At 42.8% G+C, this 23,162-nt stretch overlaps 1 protein-coding gene across 2 annotated transcripts in view; it reads right to left on the reverse strand.

Annotated features, from left to right (window-relative positions):
* The window catches only part of carmil1 (capping protein regulator and myosin 1 linker 1), a 31,750-nt gene extending 15,018 nt beyond the window's left edge, over positions 1 to 16,732 (reverse strand). For both annotated transcript variants that reach the window (XM_082522544.1, XM_082522543.1), the window contains exons 1-5: positions 16,301 to 16,732; positions 10,782 to 10,879; positions 7,321 to 7,371; positions 1,495 to 1,554; positions 1,008 to 1,129 (exon numbers count right to left, since the gene is read on the reverse strand). In XM_082522544.1, coding sequence (XP_082378670.1) covers positions 1,008 to 1,129; positions 1,495 to 1,554; positions 7,321 to 7,371; positions 10,782 to 10,879; positions 16,301 to 16,541 — 572 coding nt within the window. In that variant the 5' untranslated portion in view covers positions 16,542 to 16,732. The remainder of the gene's footprint in view (positions 1 to 1,007; positions 1,130 to 1,494; positions 1,555 to 7,320; positions 7,372 to 10,781; positions 10,880 to 16,300) is intronic.
* Positions 16,733 to 23,162: the final 6,430 nt, after the last annotated feature.

Consider the following 23,162-nt stretch of genomic DNA (forward strand, 5'->3'; position numbering starts at 1 on the left):
GGGACAAAAGAGGAGAAAGCAGGACAACAAAACAGGATCATTTCATATTCATTTCCACACTTCTTAAAAATCATTTCAAAAGCTTCACAAAACTCCCAAAGCAACAACTGAAACTAAAGACAGGAAACAAGAAAAAAGACAAGCTCGACTTTATTAGCTAATAAAAAGAAACGAGGACTAAACTCACATTTTCATAACTAATGACGAGATTTGTTTAGCAGTCAACTAGACTGAAAACATACATTTGGTTTCATCTGGGTGCAAAGGCCACAAACGTCTGATTTCTATGAACTGAATTACTGTGAACATGAAGTGGTCACCATGGATGCGACCATCATCACAGAGACTTTCTGTAACATCCTGAAAATGAAACCACGTTGAAGGATTGCTGTAGAGGATTTGCACACACTGCAAAGATCCACTGTGGGATCTAAAACTAACAGCTGTGCTAAAAATGCTTCAGAGGTGCATAAGAAGATGACCTTAAACTTAAGATCTGCACAATTTGGACCTGCTCAGGCTCTTGATTCTCACACACGTTCAGATTAAACATGGTCAAAGAGACGAATAATGAGGCCGACACGTGTATCAGTCATGACAGTGATCTGAAAGCATCAGACTGCTTCAAACGTGCACCGTGCAGCCGATTACAGGAACGACACTCTAGCAGAGTCCAGAAAAGTCTCCTGAAGATTTGTTTCATACTTATATTTTAATTCCTCTGCATCCACAAATGCGTCCCTCCAGCAAACACAATGACCTCCAACAGATGTCAAACCCTTAAAGGTGCCGTGCTGTTAAAGATGCTTCTCCTGTTAAATGAGCTTTTTCCTGTTTTAAGTATCACATGGAAACTAATTGTTCATCATCATTCTAAACTTTACTGAATAAACTGAACACTGAAAACTTTATTTCACACTTAAAGGGTCTTTCCAACCCTCTGTCAGGTTGTGGTTCTGTGTTATCAGCCTAACAGTGCCAGCGGCTGCTGGCTGTGTGGTACCTACACCGGTACGCCTGCCGGGCAGATCCGGTGCAGACAGCTGCCGATGTGAGCGATCACCTTGTCCACTTCCTCTGCAGAGCCCAGCCGGAGGCTCCACGAGCCGTGCTCATGCTCCAACACCAGCTGCAGGGGGCGACACACACAAAGGAATCGGACATGAAGGAAACACGGATGTGAAGAAACGCAGACACCCCGTGATGATGATGATTGGTTTTCCCCTGAAAGCCTGAGGAGGCTGATTCAGGTGAGTGAGTTAATGCAGAGCTGGAGGCCTTTTTCACTTCTCCAGCTTAAAAGACCAACATGATGCAGAAGGACACACAGTGGACAAGAGGACAGCGTCAGAGTTCTCGACACGAGTCAAGCCTGCTTTAGCTTCATGAGGAAAAGCTGTCAATGTTTTACATGAGACACATGTGCATGTAGTCCAGATGTTGTCATGTGTGCTGCGATGTAATGAATGAAAAGCTCAATAATGTTGTTTGTACCTGTGTGGGCTTGTTGCTTTGGATTCCCTGGATTTCCAGATAGCTGAAGGACTGTTCAACCTGAAAGGGTTCAGAAGAGACGCCGTCAACGTAATCTTGTATTTCCACATCTGATCAAAGAGCCACTGAAAGGGCAGCAGGCTGAGAAAAAACAGCCAGAAGTGTTTTTCTACTTTTCATCAATCACAAAGGAGCTTTTTCTTCCCACAATGTGAACATTTACAACGGAAAACAAAGCGAAGTGATTACAGTCACTCCTCCTTCAGCATGAGAAACTCGGGCTCTTCCCAGGAAACGTTTACCCCTCACACACAGTCAAAACACAAGCTGCCATTAGCTGGATGAAGGGATTTCAGGTGCTGCACACACGGACACACACAATACAATACAACTTTATTTGTATAGCACGTTTAAAAGACCAGCGGTAACCCAAAGTGCTTTACAATAAAAACAGGAAAATTAAGACATGATTAAATAAAAGACTATTAACAAAGTACCACATATGTCATCAGGTTAAGGGCACTAATTATACAGCAATAAAAGGGGATATAAGAACAAAGTTACTAAGAACAGATATAGCTAAAAGATAAAGTACATAAATAAGAAATTGAACCAAATATAAAACAGGGATGCTAACGAGATGGAAAAGCTATGTTGAATAAATGAGTTTTTAAACGGGATTTAAAAGATAAAACGGAGTCTGACGCACAGTGAAGAAGGCGCAGCAGCGCCTCTTCTTTCTCAGGAGACTGAAAAGATTCGGCATGAGCCCCCGCATCCTCAGGACCTTCTATCACTGTGCCATTGAGAGCATCCTCACTGGATGCATCACCACCTGGTATGGCAACATCACCGCCTACAACTGCAAAGCTCTCCAGCGAGTAGTGCGGTGCTCTGAACGGATAATTGGAGGTGAGCTTCCCTCCCTCCAAGACATCTACAGGAAGCGGTGCCTGAGGAAAGCGGGGAGGATCATCAAGGACTCCAGTCACCCCAGCCATAAACTGTTCAGACTGCTTCCATCAGGAAGGAGGTTCTGCAGCATCCGGTCCCGTACCAGCAGACTGAGAGACAGCTTTTTCCATCAGGCCATCAGACTGCTGAACACGTCATAGACACCTCAGCTTCACTACTGGAACTTTAACATTATGCACTACACACTGTATATAAATGCCACTTGTTTTGCACATTTTCAACTCTGTATATTTTATATATTTTTTTTTTATTATTATTATTATTATTATTATTATTATTATTATTATTATTGTTATTATTATTATTATTATTTTTACTATTTAATTTGTAAAAATGTGTATACACACACACACACACACACACACACACACACACACGTAGGAAAATATTTAGTATACACATCCAGAAATGCATACACTATTATATATTGTACATATATTTATTAGTTTCAGGTTGGCCATTCTTGTATTTTGCTCGTTTGTGTTGTTGTGTTTGCACATCTCTGTTGCTTGTGGGGCTCGCACACAAGAATTTCACTCGCATGTGCTGTGCCAGTGTGCCTGCACATGTGATGTGACAACAAAAGTGATTTGATTTGATTTTGATTTTGGATAGCGATAGGAAGGTTGTTCCACAGATTCGGTGCAACCAGGGCAAAAGCACGGTCACCCCTAGATTTAAGTCTAGATCTAGGCTGGAGGAGTAATTGGGCTGAAAACCCGAGGGCTCGTCCAGGGACATCTAGACTAAGAAGATCGACAAGATAACGAGGGGCTAAATTATTTATAATTTTAAAGGTGAGCAACAATATTTTAAATTCAATGCAATATTTTATGGGTAACCAATGCAACTCAATAAGAACTGGGGTGATAGAGGCATGCTTTCTACTGCCAGTCAGGAGGCGAGCCACAGCATTCTGGACAAGCTAAAGTCTATGAAGGAGAGCACACACACACACGCACACACACACACACGCACACACAACATTTGATCTACATTTTTGAGCCAACAGCTGTATGTCTGAACAACTGAACTGGGCAGATGTGAAGGTAACAGGATGTACAGGGAGAGGTTTGGTTTGAGCTGCCCAGTTTTTTCCTTTGCATATTTGTTGCAGGGATCCTTGCACTCGCCTCAAAGCATTGAAACATACTGAAAAACTCAGCAGCAAAGTTTCTTTCCAGAAATCGTGACCTATATACTTTTATGCTTGTGTTTTGTTTTTTTACCTTATGTCTAAATCTTATTTTGCCATGTTTATCATATTTTATTGCTGCTATTGTTCTCGTGTTATTGTAAGGTGACCTCGAGGGTCTGAAAGGCGCCTATAAATAAAACGTATTATTATTACCTAAAAAATTCAGACAGAAAACTAATTTCTTTCTCCTGAACTGCACCAGGAAACAGGAGGCGTGCAACGACTGGTGATGAGAGGCTCACTCTCGTGGATGTGGACATGACGGCAGCCAGAGGTGCACATCTCTACCGCTCTAAGAACACCACTTGTGCTCATTGTTTGAACCTGACCTTCACATTTAGGACCGAAGGCCGACTGCGAGGCAGATCTTATCAGCCAACTTCACTGTTAGCAATGCTGATGTGAGCCAAGCGAGGCAACATCTGGTGGAAAGAATGAAACATCATCGTTAAACTATCACACGTGGCTGAAATGTTGAGGGTCCACATACTTTCAGTCATGGAGCAGAACAAGTGTTACCTTGATGAGTGCGTATCTGTTTTTAGATGGACTGAGAATAACTTCTCAAGCGCCGACTTGTTTCGTGGTTGAGCAACAGAGACAGTTCGCTGTGCCGCAAGAACGTTCAAGGAGGCTTTCCCAATCATCTGGACTATATTTCATTTACACTATCAACAATTCTCCAGTGAGGAATTTCTTAAATGCTTTTCCATGATGGACAGAGCGTGCAGTGCCGATACGAGGCGGGTTATTATTGCTACTGAACAAACCCTGAAGAGAGGAGCAAGAAGAAAAATCAGCGAGACTACAGGAATGTAAAAAACACAGGCTACAAATAGTCTGCAGAACAAATGTCTGGAGCAGAGCCTCACACTCGCTTCCCTTTGAATCCAGAGAGAGAGTAAAAATAATGTGCGGTCGCTGCCAAAAAGAACAAGTGTGACTGAGGAAAAGAGGGAGAAGCACAACAACGATGGCGGGGGCGAAGGGGGGAGGCGGAAAAAGAAAGCGAAAGAGATGGAGTGACCGGAGAGCTGTCAGACGATGAAGAGGCGCGATGCAGAGCGAGAGGGGGAGGAGGGTGGAAGAGAGGACGGTTTGGACTTTGCCCGAGTAGAAGAAATCAATAAGAAACGAAGTGAAAAGCAGAGCGAGAGGGCGAGCCGTGCCCCCTCCCTGCCCTCCTCACCAGCTGTTAAATTCCTCCATTGTCTCCCCCCCTCCCCGCTGCCTCTCTGGGCTGGGACAGTACACACCGAGGAACAAACCGCCCTCTGTTCCACTCTCTTCCTACACAGTTAGAAAAACCGCTGGCCCACTGTGGAACAACAGATCAGGGGTCAGCTGGCGGAGCTGAAACACGTTGCAGCCTGTAAGGTTCACTCGTGTTTCTGAACATCGCAACTCATCATCATAACGTGTTTTTAAAACAAGGAAGGTTTTAAATGTCTCACGAAAAGACCGACAACTTTGATCTGAGGAGCTCTGTTCAGTCGGGTAACCGGATTAACCCGGACAAACAAAAGCACAGTCGGTCCTCCACAGGTCCAAACTTTGATTAAAGAAACTTCAAATAAGTTAAACTCTGCTCTGATTTTTACAGGCGTGATACGTAACTTCAGTCATAATTTACTCATTTTAAACACGGGGCCTCTACTGTGGCTTCCAATAAAGTCGCTCGGCTAACAAAGTGCCTGCTTTAAACTCATTGAACTACAAAGTCTTATTTCAGTCATTTGATAATCAAAGACAACATTTGCTTAGACAAAACAATTATCCCGTCATAAGGGAATCTCCGACAGCAACGATTGCACAACGTAAAACAACCTTAAATAAAACAATAGTGATGACGCAACTATTAACGTCAACTGGCAACATAGATCGAAAACCACAGAGCCAGAACACTTCCTCTGACGCCCCCTTAAAGCTGGCTCCAGAGGCGAGTCCATCCTCGCAGACTGTCCGACTTCACAGCAGCTCATCAGCTGGGATACAGCTGAGGCTCAAAGCTCCACCGAGGCACTAAAGTGGACCTCTCCACTGTGTTTGTACTGTGGTAGCAATGAAATCCTCTTAAACAAAAATACAGAGACAAACTTAATCAGTCTATTCAGTTATTTTGTTCTGATTTCTTATAAAAAACACATGTAAACAAAAGTGCTGATGAATTAATGCTTCTCGTTAACGGTGCTGGTGTTTGCATTAATGAAATTATCTGACAAATAATATGGTGACATTACCGAGACGCGAGGAAAATGTGATTACTTTATTACTTTGTCAGTTTGCACTGATTAGCAGGGATCTGTTCATCTGTGTTCGTCTTAGATCTTCCTCTATACACCGTATATGACTGAGATTTCCATGATTATGTGCCATATTTCCAACATATACATCGTTTCTGGGGTCACGATTCTGTGTTTGACATTCTGGAGCCAAACAGCCATTTAGTTTTAGTTTGAGCAAAGTCCCAGGACTCAGTTTCACTTTGAATCAGACTTTATGTCTCTGTCTGGCCTGGTTCACACACTCATTGCTAAGAAGCCCCCAAAAAAGAAAAAAAAAAAACCCTCGAGAGTCACCAGGGAGCAATGAAAATAGATGCTACCAAAAAGGAAGCATCGTGGAAACTGTGTTTAACCACAGACCTACTTCTCTTTTTTAATTATACAGAACTGTGATGAGCCGGAAGTTCTAAAAACAGTTTATTAAACTTAAAACGAGGAAACACAAAGATTCAGGATTCAGCTGAAAATGGGTTTTGGGATAGAGTACGGGGGGTTTTCCTTAGTTTTACGTCACGTTTGCTCTTCCGTATCGTGCCCAGGCAGCCTAAAAATAAAGCAGCGTAAACATTTCACGATCCTTCGTATCTTTCTCAGTCTGAAGAGTTCAAGAAAATAGTTAAATCTTTACTTTTCTGCTCTTTCCAGAATGTTTTTCCTCTCCGTTCCTGCCTCTCGCCCTCTAGGTTGAACTTTTCTTCCTGTCACTGTTTTTCTTTCCCACAGGCTGATTTCTCACAGCTGCATTGTGGGTAAAACTATCAAATGTCTCCATATGGTGCTGAGACCTGCTCAACTGTGTAGAGAGGCACATGCAGGAAACAGCGAGCGAACGGGGAGAAGAGACGCGACAATTCAGACATACGGAGAAATCAAGAAAAAATGTGGGTTTGTAATGTTCAATATGACCAATAAAAACCATGAGCACATGCATGAAAGGTAATGTGTTTTATCAGGGAACCATAGTGTTTATGCAGGGGACTTTTCTGAATGTTAACCTGTGCTGGAGCTGTCCGGGATGAAAAGGAGGATAATTAGCAAACATGGAAGCCCGGCAAATCATGTGATCAAAACACCCCAGAGTATAATAGTTAAACACATCCTGTTAACACACAGCCAAGTGCCCAAAAACAAAGGTGTGTTTGGAGATAATGTGTGACTAATAAGAAACATAGCTGTACTTTGTGATGAAATACAGATTAATACAGTCTGTAGTCACGCTCGGGGCGAGGCTGCCCTCCAGTCAAAACGCTCTCTGTGACAGTGGCCGATCCAACGGGCTGACATTCAGCATGTCAAAGACTGCGACTTAGCACAAAACACAAAGACAAAGATTGAAATAAAAAGTGTGAGATGAACGGGGTCACTAACCTTAGAGGGGACTCGTGCTGTGAGCAGAAAGGCTCGATGTGAAGCCAAAGCCTGAGGACAAAGACAGACAACGGTCAACAGATGAGGATGAAGAAACTGAGTTTTTGCTTTCTGACATGAATGAAAACATGTGGAAGACTTTTCTTTTTAAATGAATGAACGCTCAGTGCTTTGGACTACACATTTAACCACACATCCATACGGTTATTCTACACGCTCTACAGTCATCTACCGCACAGCCAGCAACTGTTCAACCTAAATCCTGGGGTCTGACTGTGGACAGCGAGGACATCTGTGCGCCCGCCTGCTTTAGCGACCACGTGGACTCATCTGCACTACAGTGTACGCATCCACCCAAAGAACAGCTTGGCCACTGAGTTTCCAGCTGTCTGTCATGGAGTACAATCAGCGCCCAACAAGAAATCACCCTTAAATAAAACAGGCAAAAAAGGGTTTTCATGCATCAATAATAATAATAATAACAATCATAATAACAACAAGAAGAAAAAATGAAAAAGAATTCAAATGGACTCCCTGCGGTTGGAAGAGCAATTTAGAAACTGTAATTGTGGCGTTGACGATGTTACACATGAAAAACTAAATAAATAGAATAAAGGAAATTTAGTCATTTTCAGTCTAAATGTGAGCAGCAGTCCCTCTGGGCCTTTGGTCCCAACAGCTTTGTGTATTCTCCCTCGCAGAGAAGCTGGCAGCAGCGCCGGCTTCTGGAGAGGTTTTTAGCCCAGTGGGATAATAATACACATTATCTTTCACCACGTGTTGAACCTCAATCCTGGCGGGGAGCAAGTGCGCATTATGGCTGCTCGCTCGGCCTTAGCCAGACTCCTACAGACAAAATTAGCGACTTATTTTTGAGATGTTTGATGAATTATGGTGTGAAATGGTGGGGATGTAAATGGTCCTTGTAATCACACTTTCACTGCAACGATTTTATAGGAAACAAAGTGGGGCAGTGAAAGCGAGCTGTACGCCACAGGAGGCCGAGCCAGCTGTGGCGCCTACAGTTTAGTGAGGTCACTCCAGGTTACATCTGAGGCGAGCCAAGAAGATACGACTGTCTCAGACGATGGACCGAGGGGCGGGCCCTCGGTCCATCGTTCTGCAGGTCGTTCTGCAGACGAGCTGCAGTGAGCAGGTGAGTAAGTCCACGTAAGCAGACTAGGGAAGAGAAATCAGATGCAAAGCGTCTGAATCAGAGTGCATCAAAGTGCTGTCGAAGCCTGCAGGTTCATCCTGAGCTTTTATCTTTAACAGTCTTTAAGATATTCATGTTCAAACGCTGCCTTTTGTGCGAAAGGCACAAAAAATATTTGAAAAAATCTATTAATTGAGATGAAATGATCAATTTTTAGTTGTAACAAATAAAATAATCTGCACACAAACTGGTGTCGTGTGGATATGGAGGGCACATTTAGATGGTCACCAGCACTCAGTCCTGAGACCCAAATATTACAAATAGATAAAATTATAATCTGTAGCTTTTGTGTGTCAGCTCAGACACGTTTCCTTCATAGTTTGGAGTCAGTGACGATTGAAGTGGGTGCAAAAGACATCGACAGTGTGAACGCTCAGCTGTAGTGGTTTCACAAAGGTAAACTACAGACCCACATCTTCACAAACAAACTCATTCCTGGTGTTGACATGCAGGACGCAGACACACATTCATGTTCACTGGGTTGGAGTTCAGGACAAAAATGTGTTTTTTACTTTAATTTCCACAAATGAAAAGAAACCCAGCAGGACGCTTTATCGCGAAACACTGAGCACGCTGGCTCATTTCAAGAAGTTATAGCTATAGGGTAGAACTGCTGATATACAGCTGTGGAATGTGTGTGTCCCAACACCCTGTGGCTGTGAGTGGGTTGCTTCAGTCAAGTCCTGACAGGAGCTGCAGAGCCGTGGTATGTGGCCAAAGGAAAACACAAGTGTGTTAAAGATGTAAAAAAATGAACTGAGCTTGAAGGCACTTCCTGAGCTGAGCGGACGAGCTTTAAGCAGAAGTGGTGATACTCATTTGTCTGTTCTTATTCCCACACTCACACAAACCTGCAGTTAGGTGAAACCAGATAGCCCGGTAACACCCACCTATCCCTGCTCTGCGTCTTCCAACAGTTCATAAGAGTTTTACTTTTGCTGCATCATATTTGCAGCAACATCACCAAACAAAAAGTTCCAACAATCAGTCCTCATTTCTGCACCACTTCCTCATTTCAGGACTTCCCCAGTATGTGTGGAAATTCTTCCATGATTCCTACACAAAAGAACACAAAGAAAAGGAAAACGGCGCTCGTACAAATGAGGCTTGCAGGTAAAAAACCCCCTGAGTGGTTAAACTGTAAATATCAGCCCGTCATCTTAGCACAGCTTGTTCAATCAAAACAAAGTTCATCATAACGATATTTTGCTTTCAACTTGGTGCCAAACGTTTGAGGTATTTCCTTTCCTGTTTCTGCACGACAATGTCGCCACTCACGAAGCCGTGTCCATAAGGAGGTGCTTTCCAGCCTGGCATGAAACAGCAGCACCACAGAGCTCTGATATCAAGCTCTACCAGCCCCTCTTCAACTTCGACCATGAGGCCCATTTCACAACGTCCACCCTGCAATTAAGCAACTTAAGCAACATTCCTTCTTTTGTTTGCTCCGACATCGCCAATCAAAACAAAAGTTTCAGAATGGCTGCTCATTTTGAAAACAGGGGAAAAGCTGTGCATCAGTTTTTACACTTTTTAAAGATTGTAGAGCTGCAGAGAAACTGAACCCAAACAAGGAAGCACTCCCAACGTGACTCAGAGCAGCAGCAGCTCCCGGCGGACGAGCTGCTGCTGCTGCAAACAAAATATTTAACAACCGCACACGAGCTGACGAGAAAACCTCACAATATCAGAACCAAGACTGCTGATAGAAGTTTCATTTTAAAGGTGCGGGTTGTTCTGTTGTGATATATAAACACTCAAACATTCAAAAAAATGGCACCGATCCTTCCTCGCTGGTCTTCATCAGTCACCGGCTGCTGCTAATCTACAGTCGCGTCGAGGCAACTAAAAAACCAAAATGACCACAAAAACACTGCCTGTGCAGCGCTCCTCGCACGACATCTGGAGTATTTGAGAGCACCCTTTTGTATTTTGCCTATTCAAATAAATACTGAGTAAGCATTGAGATGAGAAGAAGATGAATTCCTACAGACATACAAACTGCTGCGTGTGACGATAAACCGTCAGCCTGCACTTCCTGCTTCATCACCTTCCCGCTCCAGCAACATGCCCACACACACACTCAGCTTACTGTGTTTTCCAGGGTTAAGAGCAGTGACACTTCCTGCTTCCCACCCATCACATATAACATTCCTGATGCCAAAAAGGGCACAAAAACAAAAGTTTAACAACAACTGTGAGTACACATGGTTACAGTAAAAAGCACTAAACAGCTGTCACTTACCAGCACTCTGTTTTCCACCTTGTCACCTTTGACCTCCAGCTGGACTTTCTGCCTCAGGGTCAGCTTCACCCTGCGCCCCACTGCCTCCCGCACACTCTCTACAAACACACAAAAAATCACGACAATTGACACCAGAACAGCTGGAGGGATCACAGGTTACACAACAATAGGAGGATGGGAGATTTGGTGGCCTGCAGATGCTTTCAAGTCAGATTAACACGTCTCGTTTACTAATGAAGAATTGTGTTCTGAGATGGTCTTAAAACATAAAGAAATAATTAAAAGAAAAAAAACGTATAAAGTAAAAATAAATAAATAAAAACAAAACCACAACAACAACAGAAACAACATAACAATAGAAACAAAAACAAAGCAAACCATAACAAAAGGGAAGGACAGATACACAAATCAAGTTAGAGTTTCAGGCTGTTAAGTCCACATGGATCACATCACCAATAATTTGACTCAACAGATTTATTACCTTTTCCCAAAAGATTTTCACATGTGGACACTCCCATATACAGTGAAATATATTGTCTTGTTAACCATTTATATTGAAGTAGTCGAGATTGCACATTAATTGTCTGACTCTGGGCGAAGGAGCGTGATTTATACCACTCATCATCAGATATGTTCATTTGCAAATCCTTCCTCCAAGCCTCTAAAACAGACTGTGTTGATTCTTTGGAATTTTCCATAAATAATTTGTACAATGCAGAAACTCGGCCTCGCCCATTTAGATGCTTTACTGTGCTCTCTAGAGAGGAGGAGGTGGAGATTTCTAAGCTGTCACCTTGTGTGGTTAAGATAAAATTTCTTAATTGAAGAAATTTAAAAAAATGTTTGACAGGAATAGAAAAAGTACTTCCAAGTTGTTCAAAAGACATGAGTATTATTCCTAAATATATCAGACACTTTTCTTATACCTTGATCGAACCAAAATTTAAAACCTGCATCCGCCCTACCAGGAGGAAAGCTGTTATTTCCAAATGTCAGAGTAAACCGAGACAGTTGTAACATTTCTCCCAAGTAGTTATGTGTTTCTAACCAGATCATTATAGTGTTTTTAAAAAGGGGTTCTTAGTTTGCTTATTTAGTGTTTTTTTATTTTTTCTTTAGCTCACGGTGCACCATGTAAAACTGTTTAAAACCAATAAATAAATGTTTAAAAAAAAAAAACGTCTTTATGCTGCAAACTGAGTTGTGGTTTGCAATCACTAAAACACAAATTATGTGTCAACCTGCATCTTGTTGTCTCTCTACAGGAGAGAGCAGACAAAAGTTAATGAGCTGCAGAGGGAAACATGAGTGATGGAAGGCTGCACCGCGAGCACAACACCAAACATTAGCTATCATTTTTTTATGCACGCAGAAAAAAGAATCAATCACTTAGAACGTGTTTTTATTTACGAGGGTTTAGTGTCGACAGGCTGAGTGTAAATGCAGAGTGTCCGTTTCTTTACGAGAAACTCATCCTTCACTGAACTGGAATCACTTCCAGATTATCATGCAAATGATTTCATTTGTTTAAGAAGCTGCATGATGTTCATGATGAACATCGAGTTTCTCCACAGTACAAAGAGCGAGAATAGAAACGTTAGAAATGAAGCTCTCTGTTAAACAACTATGTCTACATAAAGGAATCACATAGAAAGCTTTCACCTTTGCTTCCTATTATGAATACTGAACGACGAGGTCGCCAACGCAGCTGTGCTGGAGCAGGACGGTTCCCTGAGCATCAATCTCTTGCTTTGTCAGCATCGAAGGAGACGGGCGGGCCATGCGCACCAAAAGAAGGACAAATCACACCAAATGATATTTTGTATGGCCGGCTCAAAGAGGTCACTAATACGTACGTAAGACTGCCTTCTAGAATTTAGACTAGCATTACAAGATGGATTCTAGAGGTTTGTGCTGAGAAAGGATGGATTTAAGCCAGTCAGCAGTTCCTGTCTGCATACACATGAGGCCGGGCACTGTCGAGGACCAGGAGGAACCCAGGACCCAGTGTGCCAGTGTAGGGTCTGACATCCCAGTACCTGAAGGCAATCAGGCTGCTGTTGGCTAGCCTGAAAAGGGCTATGTGTCCCTGTGAGAAGCACAGGGCACCACTGGTGGACCTGCCAATTCTGGTCTTGTATTCTAAATGCCAACTGCGCTCTATGGTGCCAGATAGTGAGCATAGGGTCCCCAATAGGCCCTCAGGCCACCCTGGTGAAGCCTGTTTCTGATTGTTTGGTGAGAAACATTCACACCAGTAGCCTGATGGAGGTCATTTTGTAGCTCTGGCAGCGCTCAGACTGTTCCTGCAAGCTCACTCATAAGTCCTCCTGATGGACTAAGGGTCTTCTACAGCCTTGTTCAGCTCTCTGGAGTAACTGCATGTCTCCTGGAATTTCCTCCAGGCTCTTGAGACTGTGCTGAGACAAACCTTCAGGACGGTGCATCAGGACTACCCGTGCAACATTGTAGGGTCCAGGTATCGGCTCATGCTACCTGTAGTGACACTGACTCTAACCAAATGCAACACTACAGGAAAAACAGTCTGAAAAAATAAGTAGGGAAAAACGTCAGTGGCATCCAGCTGTGATAATATGAACGTGTTTGGGGATGTCTCATCGTTGCCCCTCTAGTGCACCAGTTGTTCGTTTCATTAACAACCTCCTCTGCTATTTAACTGAGCAGATCGCTCTCCGAGAAGTTTGACTGACCTAATGCTGATCAAAAACGGTTCCTTTCATTTATGTGCAGTGCACGTTGGTTGGTGGCACTTCTGTGGAGAAAAATCCAGTCAAAGCTTTTCCACATCCATTATAACTTGGAGCTTCCTGTAATCAGAACATACAAGAACTCGAAGGACTTGCTTTTCACCAGAAATATTTATTTTACTCCTTAGTTATTCCCTCTCAGTGCTGTTTTACCGAGTGTGACTGCCTTACATCTTATTTGCTCACAGCATGTACCACATCTGATCTCCCTGATGGAACCAGTAGTGGTTTGTTAATGGTTTACCCGTAAAGTCTGTATGTTGTTTTAGTATTGGTGTGGAAGTCCAGGGACACGAAGAAAGAACGAGGGTGAAGAAGCTGGAACGCAGAGAGGGAAGCATCGGGTAAAAGACAAGGGTGAGACGAGGAGAAACGAGCGGCGCTGTGCTGTGTGCAGGAGTCTTAATAAGTCAAAAAGCACGGGTCCGCCTTCATGCTGTCCTCCACCCAGACACACAATGAGGTCATGAGGAGGATCAAAACATTAGAGCATGAAGCAGCGTGGAGGCTGATCAGAAACACATGTCCAACCCGCTCCTATAAAAAACACGTTCCACTTCCCAGCAGACTAATTAGTGTAGAGTAACAACCTGCGACATGCCGAATCTAAACAAACGTCTGCTCTCACTCTCCAGTTACTTCACACTGGCAGAAATTCAGTCTTTACTATTTTCTGAAAGTCCATTAAATGCTGTGCAGACGGCTTCATCCTTTATACAATTAATTCTTCCAGATTCTCATTTATGATTTGAGAGGCTCGAGACTCGTTTTGTCTTTGACTTAAATCACAGTTCCTGCTTTGAACCTGAACTGTTGGTTGTGACTTCTTTACACAGCCAGAAGTTATAAGACAGCACAAGCTCACATTTAGAGACATCGAAGCTATGGACACAGGTGCTGGCTCTGCACGTCACGCCTACAGGAGGCTGGGCTGTAGAAGCTCATGCCACGAAGCTCCCGGTGCACAGTTTTTGTGCTGATGTTAATGCTGATGAGTCAGCAGAGTCCTGGTGACGTTTATGCTCTATGCACCTCAGCGACCTCGCTCTGTAACTTTACATGACCTTTGTGGCTCCTAAACCCTTCTGGTTTGCAATAATGCCAGCTGATTATAGAATATCTAGCAGTGAAGAGATTCCACAAGCTGACTTGTTGCCACTTTAACAGGACTTGTACTGTAACATGTCCTAGTACAGCTCTTTAAAATAACCTGTGGGAATGGGAGTATAACAACACCTGAATATAAAGACAAAGCTGCCTAACCTGATACTTTTTGGTGTATTTTTGGCCACTTCTTAAATAAAAGTCTGGCAGTCTCTCTTTGACAGCAATGCTTTTAATCTCTACCAACTTTTGAGGGATAAATGTGGCTCTGAAATGCTGAGCTACTGGCATTTTGGGGTATTAGATGGACTCTGTCTACTTTCATATGGGTTCTAGTTATTTATTTGTAAAATTGACTGCTTAAAAATTAGACAAGAAATGAATGGGTGTCCGTATACTTGCTGAACTTTCTCACACAGCTTTTGGCATGTAATCACCCAGCATCTGATCCTCCTCACTTTTCATTAGTTCAGTCTCTGTGCACACAAAGGTCAGGCCTAACGAGCGCTGCCGATAAGCTTTTTTCCCCTCCTAGTTTTAAATTACTGACGATGAGCAGCATCAGGTCAGCCCGTCCTGTTAAAACCAACAGCAGGGCTGCCTACAAAAAGCCCCATTCATCGGTCAGCGCAGATATACAGTGTGAGACTGGTCTGCAGACACCGTAACAGAGAGCACGGGGTAGTGAGTCAGCTTCATCACGCAGTATCTGAGTCTGCTAATGGTGAGCTAATAAATAGAAAGACCTCATGGTTTTTCAAGCTTTTCCTTAATCGGCCTCTCCACCCTCACGGCCCACCGCTGTCTCTAAAACTGTCAGTAAGTAAGACACTGGTTCTAAAATAGGTTGCAGGTGGCTTCAGTCCAACATCAGCCTGCAGAAGTCAATGTAGGTCAAACACATGGACCTGCAGCTGTCTGGCTGTATCAGCAAGGTGTTTTATTTCAGTTCAGGCTACTCTCTCCAGCTAAATGCAGTGATTTACACTTCTTTTTTGACACTCAGTCATCCAGGCAGTCTGTGTTGATAATATCCCACAATCCAAAGGAATTTCACAGACACACCCCTCTCCCCCACTTCAGATAAGGAAGTGGCAGCAGAGGAGAGACTCTCAGGTAGCCAGCCAAAGCCCCAGGGCATGAAAATGACTTTTTTATTTTTACAGAAATGGACAAATGAAAACCAGAGATTATTTCACCTGTTAATAAAAGGCCCAATCAGTGTGATCCAGTACTAGCAGGACAGTGTAGCTGTTGTTTACTGAAGTTAGTGTGTTTTAATATGAGCTTGTTGCCTTCAGTTGAATCACGTTATTCTTTCCAAAACACTGGCCCAGAATTGTAGTAAACACTCGTATATTTAGAAAACTTCAACTTCTATGTAACTTCTGAGAGTCTCAAAGTGACTCGCAGTGATTTCAAAAGCGAGTAAAAACACAACGTCACCGCTATCAGATCAATGCGTTAAGTTTTACATGGCGCTGTTCCCTTTAAACCATTGCAGCTAAAAGACGTCTGAGCCAGCTGAGCCACGTCAAAACAGTTCGACGAACTCCGAACTTTTTATTTTATTTTGAGGGCAATAACAGCGCAGCGCACGCGTCGGTCAGCTGGCGTAAACACGAATCCCCGCTATCGTAACCTTACCGAACAGTTCGTTAGGGAAATCCGTTGTTTCCTCAGACATGATTGTGCCGGAGTAAACACCTAAGAGGAATCCGCTGGAGAGTTCAGGAGAAGCGGGCAGACCCGAGAAGAAAGGCGGCTGCTGTGCGGAACTTCCACCGATGGAAGCGGCGAGTAATGCGGTAAAGGTGTAGTCCCGTTTTCTTCCCTTATCTTTGGCTACCTGTCGCCACCCTGCTTTCCTAATTGCAACTGTCTTCATCCATTCCTACATGCCTACACACACTCTGACTTTACGTCTGCATTACTGCGGCTGAAGGAAACCCGGAGGAGTTTAAAAATGGATTAAAAGTAGTTTCAGTTTGAAAAGTACCCGAAAGTGGCGTGTGTGTGTGAAAACAACTCATGCGGACGCACTTCTTCACACACTCCAGTCAGCCCTTCTTTCCAGCAGGATTCCCCTTGCTGCGAAAAATGGGAGACTGGGGACACCTGGCGTCCAGTTGCTGCTGCACAGTCGCTTTCTTTAACTTCACCAGTCTAAACGAAATAATAATAATAAAAAGACAGACGATACCTGCAAGTCCCTCAGGCTGCACAGGTAGTACAGCTGCTCTAGGATGGCACATATTAGTGACATTGTTAGTTTTATTTTCATGAACAGTGGAGCTGTACACAGCCGTGTACCAGTATATGCACTGACTGGTACACCAGTTACAGTCTGAGCAGTGAAGAGGCGACACCAGTCCACACATAAGATGTTAAATGGACTGATGTTATACAACACTTGCCTCATTCACCTGTGCACACAAATAGTTTTTCAGAGCTTTTTCGACACAGGTGCTTTCTACCTTCACAGTCATTCATACGCCGATGATACCGAGCAGCTCTGCAGGGTTAGTATCAGGCTGGACACCTGCTCTGCCTCCTGAGATACAGCCACCCTAAGAGAAGATTGTGTTGAAGGCCTTCAATCCTTCAAGACAACACGCACACACACACAAAACAAATTTTCTGCAAAAAATAGCAGGGCTTCAAAATCCCAAGAGCAGCAGTCGGATCATTTTAGACAGTTTTAATTCAGACAGAGATTTTGCAAATGCCTTGAATATGTTCTTCTGATTTTAGCAAGAATATTTTGGAACAGAAACAGAAAGATACTCAGCACTTTATCATTAAACTCAGAGATATCCAAAAGGCCTTTCATGCATTTAACGTGAAGACGAGCCAGGGTCCTGATAACACTAGTGGCTGGCTGATTAAATCTTGTTCTAAAGAACTCAGTCGAATATTTCAGGTTATTCTTAATCAATCCTTTCCTCACTTTGGAAAGAACTGTCGTGGTTTGTTAGGTTTATATGGTTGATTGTCATTTATGCTTAGAAATATTTACTCATATATGCTTAGTTTTATAATCAATTGCATATTGATAGAGGTTTGATCCTTAGCAGTCTGTAAAGACTCTGTGTGCCTCCCAGAGTGTTCTGGCATGCACACTCAGACTCTGGGGTCACGAGAGAGGTCGTCCCTGCTCTTATTGTTTCATGGTAGGATAAACATCTATATCTGTTTTAGGCTAAGCGCCTTTTGTTTAGATGAACTGCTGGAGTTCCAGACCAGCAGCTTCAGAGAAGTCTTTATGGGGTCACATTCTGACCCCCCCCCCCACACACACACACACACACACAACGCACAGGCAAGGTACTCTTTGTTTGTATGTATACGTCATATGTTAATGAACCTATGCGTATTCATGTAACCTCAATAAAAGAGCAGTGTTACGGGGGAGCGGACGAGAGCGACTGGGGTCAAGCGAAGGAGCGGCGTTTGTCCAGTTCTGTCCCGTGCACGAGAAACATAAAGAACTTTGCCTGCTTGGTGCTTTTTGCTGTATAGTTGAACGTTGTCTTGAACGTTCCAGCGAACAGGTTTATGCTACAAACCCATCATGGTTCCTGTTCCTAAATCTAAAAATAAAAAATCATCAGAAATGTGATTATGAAAGAGATCGAACGTGAGCTGGATACAATGTAATTTGCATATCGGCCCAATAGAGCAGTGGACGCACTTTCGACTCTACTGAACCTGATTCATGTAGAGAGTAAAGGGACTTCTGCTCGTCGATTTTCCTTCTGTCTGTCAGGTGTAAATAGATGTCTGTGTTTTGTGAAGGGATGCTGAATGCTATCATTTTTGTGTAAAGCAGATTTACACGTGGCGATCGTGGCTCAAGAGTTGGGAGTTCGCCTTGTAATCGGAAGGTTGCTGGTTCGAGTCCCGGCTTGGACAGTCTCGGTCGTTGTGTCCTTGGTCCTTGTGCAAGACACTTCACCCGTTGCCACCTACTGGTGGTGGTCAGAGGACCCGGTGGCGCCAGTGTCCGGCAGCCTCGCCTCTGTCAGTGGGGGCGTCCTTAAGGATGCTTTACTAGTCCTTAGGGACTAGTAAAGCGCTATATGTTATTCTCTATATAAAAAAATGGCCATTTACCTACAGGTATAAATAAACTAACCTTAACCCTAACTATTACCCTGACACTAAAACCACATTTGAGTCTCAAAAATGCTCATGAGGACAGCCACTTTAGTCCTCACGAGTGAGCAGTATAATAACGTTCCTAATTCTTTTCCCCGCAAAGATGTCTAAACACACACACACACTCTGCTCCTCACACTGACTTTGTCCCCTGATTCCCTGAACTAAAGGCAAAGTTCTCCCGCTGATTTCTTGTTCCAGAGTCACAGACATGTGGCAATAATTATGACGTTGCAGCAACAACACACCCATCATAATGCTAGCAAAAAAAAAGACGAGTATCAATGGATGCAGACATTGGAACAAGAACAAAATAAAGTACAATATAATTTAATCTAAGGTCTAAATGTCAAAATTTCTGAAGCAGGAAAAGCATCATTCTGTTTGTAACATACACTGATCCGACATAACATCAGACAGGCAGTTGAGGTGGACGAGACTGATTATCTCTTCTTCACAGCTTTTGTTAGCGGGTGGGATAAATTGTATTATACAAACAACAACAAAAATAAGGAGAAAAACTACACTTTTGAAAAAAAGCTAAACTAACTGAAATGATTTTGTGAACTTCGTAATCGAAACTTCTTAGTTTGTTAAAACTCTTATTACAGCTGCGTGATGAGGCAGTGATGGATGTGCTTTTAAAAACCATCTGTTTATTTTCTGAACTAGGTTGTAATCTTTGCATTTATTATACTTTCTGCAGCGGCGTCGCTGTGTTAGGAGTATCTTTGTTACGTTGTTTCCTGTTTATTCCGGCAAGTCGTGCATCTCGTAGCTTGTGTTTAATTTGACTTCCCTTGTCTCCTTTGTGTCAGCTGTTCCTCATTACCCCAGCTGGGCCTCAGTGTGAGTATTTAAGTCCTGCTTTTCTTTGTTCAGGTGTCCCTTAAGAGAACAATGAGAGAAGAATTGTGATCCAGCTTTTGCTTTATTTCTCTGCCTAACAGAGGTTGTTTTTTGTTGTTTACTTTGTTTCCTAACTCGGGATTTGGGTCCGTCTGCCACGTGTGAGATGTACTCGGGGATTAGAACCTCATGACGTGATTGCTTTTGTCCTTATGAGCTCATTTTATCATCTGTTTGCACATAAGTATGGTTTCCAGTGTTTTATGGCCTCTGGAGTCGTAGCAGACAGCCGTTGGAGTGATTATATTCAACCTAAATTCAACAAAATGATTTGTTAATTTGTTGTGTGCATTTGAATCAGTCACTAGATGGCGGCAAACAGCCATTAAACTGTTTTTCTTGCTATATCATAAGTGCATTAAATCAAGTCCTGACTAAAAAGCGCCTGGTCAAGTCTGAGCTGTGTGATTCAGTCATTTTAAAAATAAGATCTGACCCAGTGTGATGCACTGTGAGTTATCACATATCAGAGCTGTGGAGCAGTGACTTCTGGTAGTGCTGCTGTTATTAACTGTAAAACAGTTAGCACTGTGTGTTAGCGAGATTAACTAAACAAAACTGCTTCATTTTCAGTAGGTTTTGAAATATGTCAGTAAAACTATTGTTTTCTTAAATATCTAGACATTGCAGTGCAGAAAAGATGAAAAAAAGATGACAATACAGACATTTATTGAAACGGTTTAAAATCTTGAATCACCAGGAGGCCACATCATGTCCTGTGTAACTGCGTTGGTTGGTTTGTAAAAATAAATGACGTAAATCAGTGATGAGATCAAATGTTTTTAAAGTGACTAAACAAAAGATGATTTCAGGGGCGAAAACTGGACTTGATCTGTCCAAGGTCCTGAAATAAAGAACTGAAGTAAGTATGACATTTCATGACTGAGACGTGTGGGATCCACATCATTTCCTCAAAATGTCATTTGTTAGGGCATTAATGACACATAACACTTGTAAAAACCCCACAGATATTTACTTGACCTTGTGTGAACATTTTCTTTCTTTGATGGTCTGATTCATGTGGAAGCAGAAACGTCACACAGACACAATGAAGAGAGGCCGACATATCTTTTCCAACACAAGCTACTTGTAACATAAGGTATTAGGTTAAATGAATAGTCAAACTAGGGGGGATGAGGTTTACACAACATTCAGAGGAAAGATGTCACTACAAATTACTACAAAAACATTCCAGACACTCTGGGAAGTTTTTTCATTTTTCTTAAAGTTGATTTATGTTCTATGTCAGTGTAAAAAGCACCAGTGCTCCTGCTGCTCTGTTTGCAGTCAAAACAATGCTTACGTTTTTTTTTTCTTCTTTATGTCGTTAGGTTGCAATTTTTTTCGTTCCGTTGGCTATGTCAGCCGAGATGTACTCAGGTCACAAGTATTTGAACAATGGTTTTCTGCACTCTGTGTTTGGCGCAGGTTTCGGGATCATAGGAAAACTGCAGATGCAAATTTTTAGGGTAGCTATGGGAGAGTTGGTGGGAAGGATACTGAACCTCGAGTTGCCCCTGAGATGCATCCATCAGCATTTGTGTGTGTGAATGTAAAAGAAAGAAAAAAGGTGTGTGTATGACTTAGCCTTATTTGGAGATTATGTATCGGAATTTCAGGAGCGGGACCGCACCTCCAAACAGGCTCCTTCCAACTGTCTTCTATATAGGTTCCCCCAGTTCTGCAAGCTGTACATTTATGTGCCCCACCCTCCCTCCCTACTTGTTCTCCATTGTTCAACTTCTTCACTCCTATTTAGTACATGGGGATCTGCCAGGCCCGGGAGCCGTCGCAGTCCCCTTCGAGGTCTTCCCCAAACCGCAGCTCAGTTCATGTCAAAGCATCACCTTTACCTACTAAAACGCTGTCAAACCTAAAATGAGGACGTGGGCCCGGCTAGTGAAAGTAAGAAAGGCCCAAACTGAGTAGAAAAGCTATCCAAAGCACCAGAGTCTGTCACCATTTACATGTGCAAATGGTGAGAAAGAGACTTCCTGGGAACAGCCTGAAAATAGCAGCTGCAGATAACCAGGTGAAGCGGAAGCTAGCATTCAAATTAGGAGTTGGTTTCACAATAGGTGAGAACATTATTATTTATTACCTCGTAAAAGAACAGTGGACTTCTGTGCATTTTCAGCTCATCCCTTAACTGCATTTATTTATTGTTTGTTTTTTTTTTCATTTGGTTTTTGGTCATTGTTGCTGAAAACCAGCAGAGAACTGTTTCTTGAACTTCTGTAGTGGTGGCCCAGTATAAAAGACCAGTATAGCTACCATGCTGTCATCCACTGCTTTGCGTAGTCCCGTTATGTTGCCATGTTGGTATTTTTTTTTAGTTGAGTGGTCTTCAACTCTCAAGGTGACTTGAAAAGGGTCCCAAATAAGGCAGAATCATTGATAATGCATAAAACACTTGCTTCACCCATCATGGATCCTGCCTTCAGCATCTGACAAGGATGTCAGTTGGATGACTTCAAGGTCAACTTGGAGGTCAGGCTGAATTATATTATTCTAATCTAATCTAATGTTAGACTTTATTGATCCCTGTGGGGAAATCCCTCTCTGCATTTAACCCATTCACTCAGTCAAGCAGTGGGCAGTCACTGGGGGCCCGGGGAGCACTGTGTAGGGAAGGTACCTTGCTCAGGGGCACCTCAGGGTAGCCGTTTAGTGGATTCGGACCTCCAACCTTCCGATCATGGGGCCACCACTCTACGTACTGGGCTATACTGGGCTATCCCCTGCCCCTATGCTCAGGATAAATCATAACTTCTTTGTATATGTCATAGTAAGTCATGACAGAGGAGTTTCTTCTTGCCTGGAAATTAATTGTAAAACACTGTAAAAGGAAGTGACAAATAAACCTGATAAACTAAACTCAGCTTTCCCATGATCATCCAAAAAGTCATTAGACATTCCAGAGAAAGGATTAAAGATGAGCTCATACACATGGGAAAATGTATCCTTATTATTCAATTTCAGAGAAAAAAATGTGGTTTAACTTTAAAGATTTTCCTGATGGTCACAATGAGTCGTGCAACACGTGAACATTTTGGCTTAGATGATGAAATCACACTTGTGGTTAGAATTATGCACACACTCGTCATGGGCATGAATGTTATGGGAAGCTTAACAATTAACCTTTCAACTGAGCTTTACTTAACTGGAAAAAGATCCGTTCAAAAACATCAGTATTCCCTCCATAATACCATGACAGTCATTCTAGTTTATGTAAACGTTTGACCACAACTACAGTGGGGCAAAAAAGTATTTAGTCAGCCACCGATTGTGCAAGTTCCCCCACTTAAAATGATGACAGAGGTCAGTAATTTGCACCAGAGGTACACTTCAACTGTGAGAGACAGAATGTGAAAGAAAAATCCATGAATTCACATGGTAGGATTTGTAAAGAATTTATTCGTAAATCAGGGTGGAAAAT

The sequence above is a fragment of the Aulonocara stuartgranti genome (genome assembly GCF_965226115.1).
Source record: "Aulonocara stuartgranti genome assembly, chromosome: 22".
NCBI lineage: Eukaryota > Metazoa > Chordata > Actinopteri > Cichliformes > Cichlidae > Aulonocara > Aulonocara stuartgranti.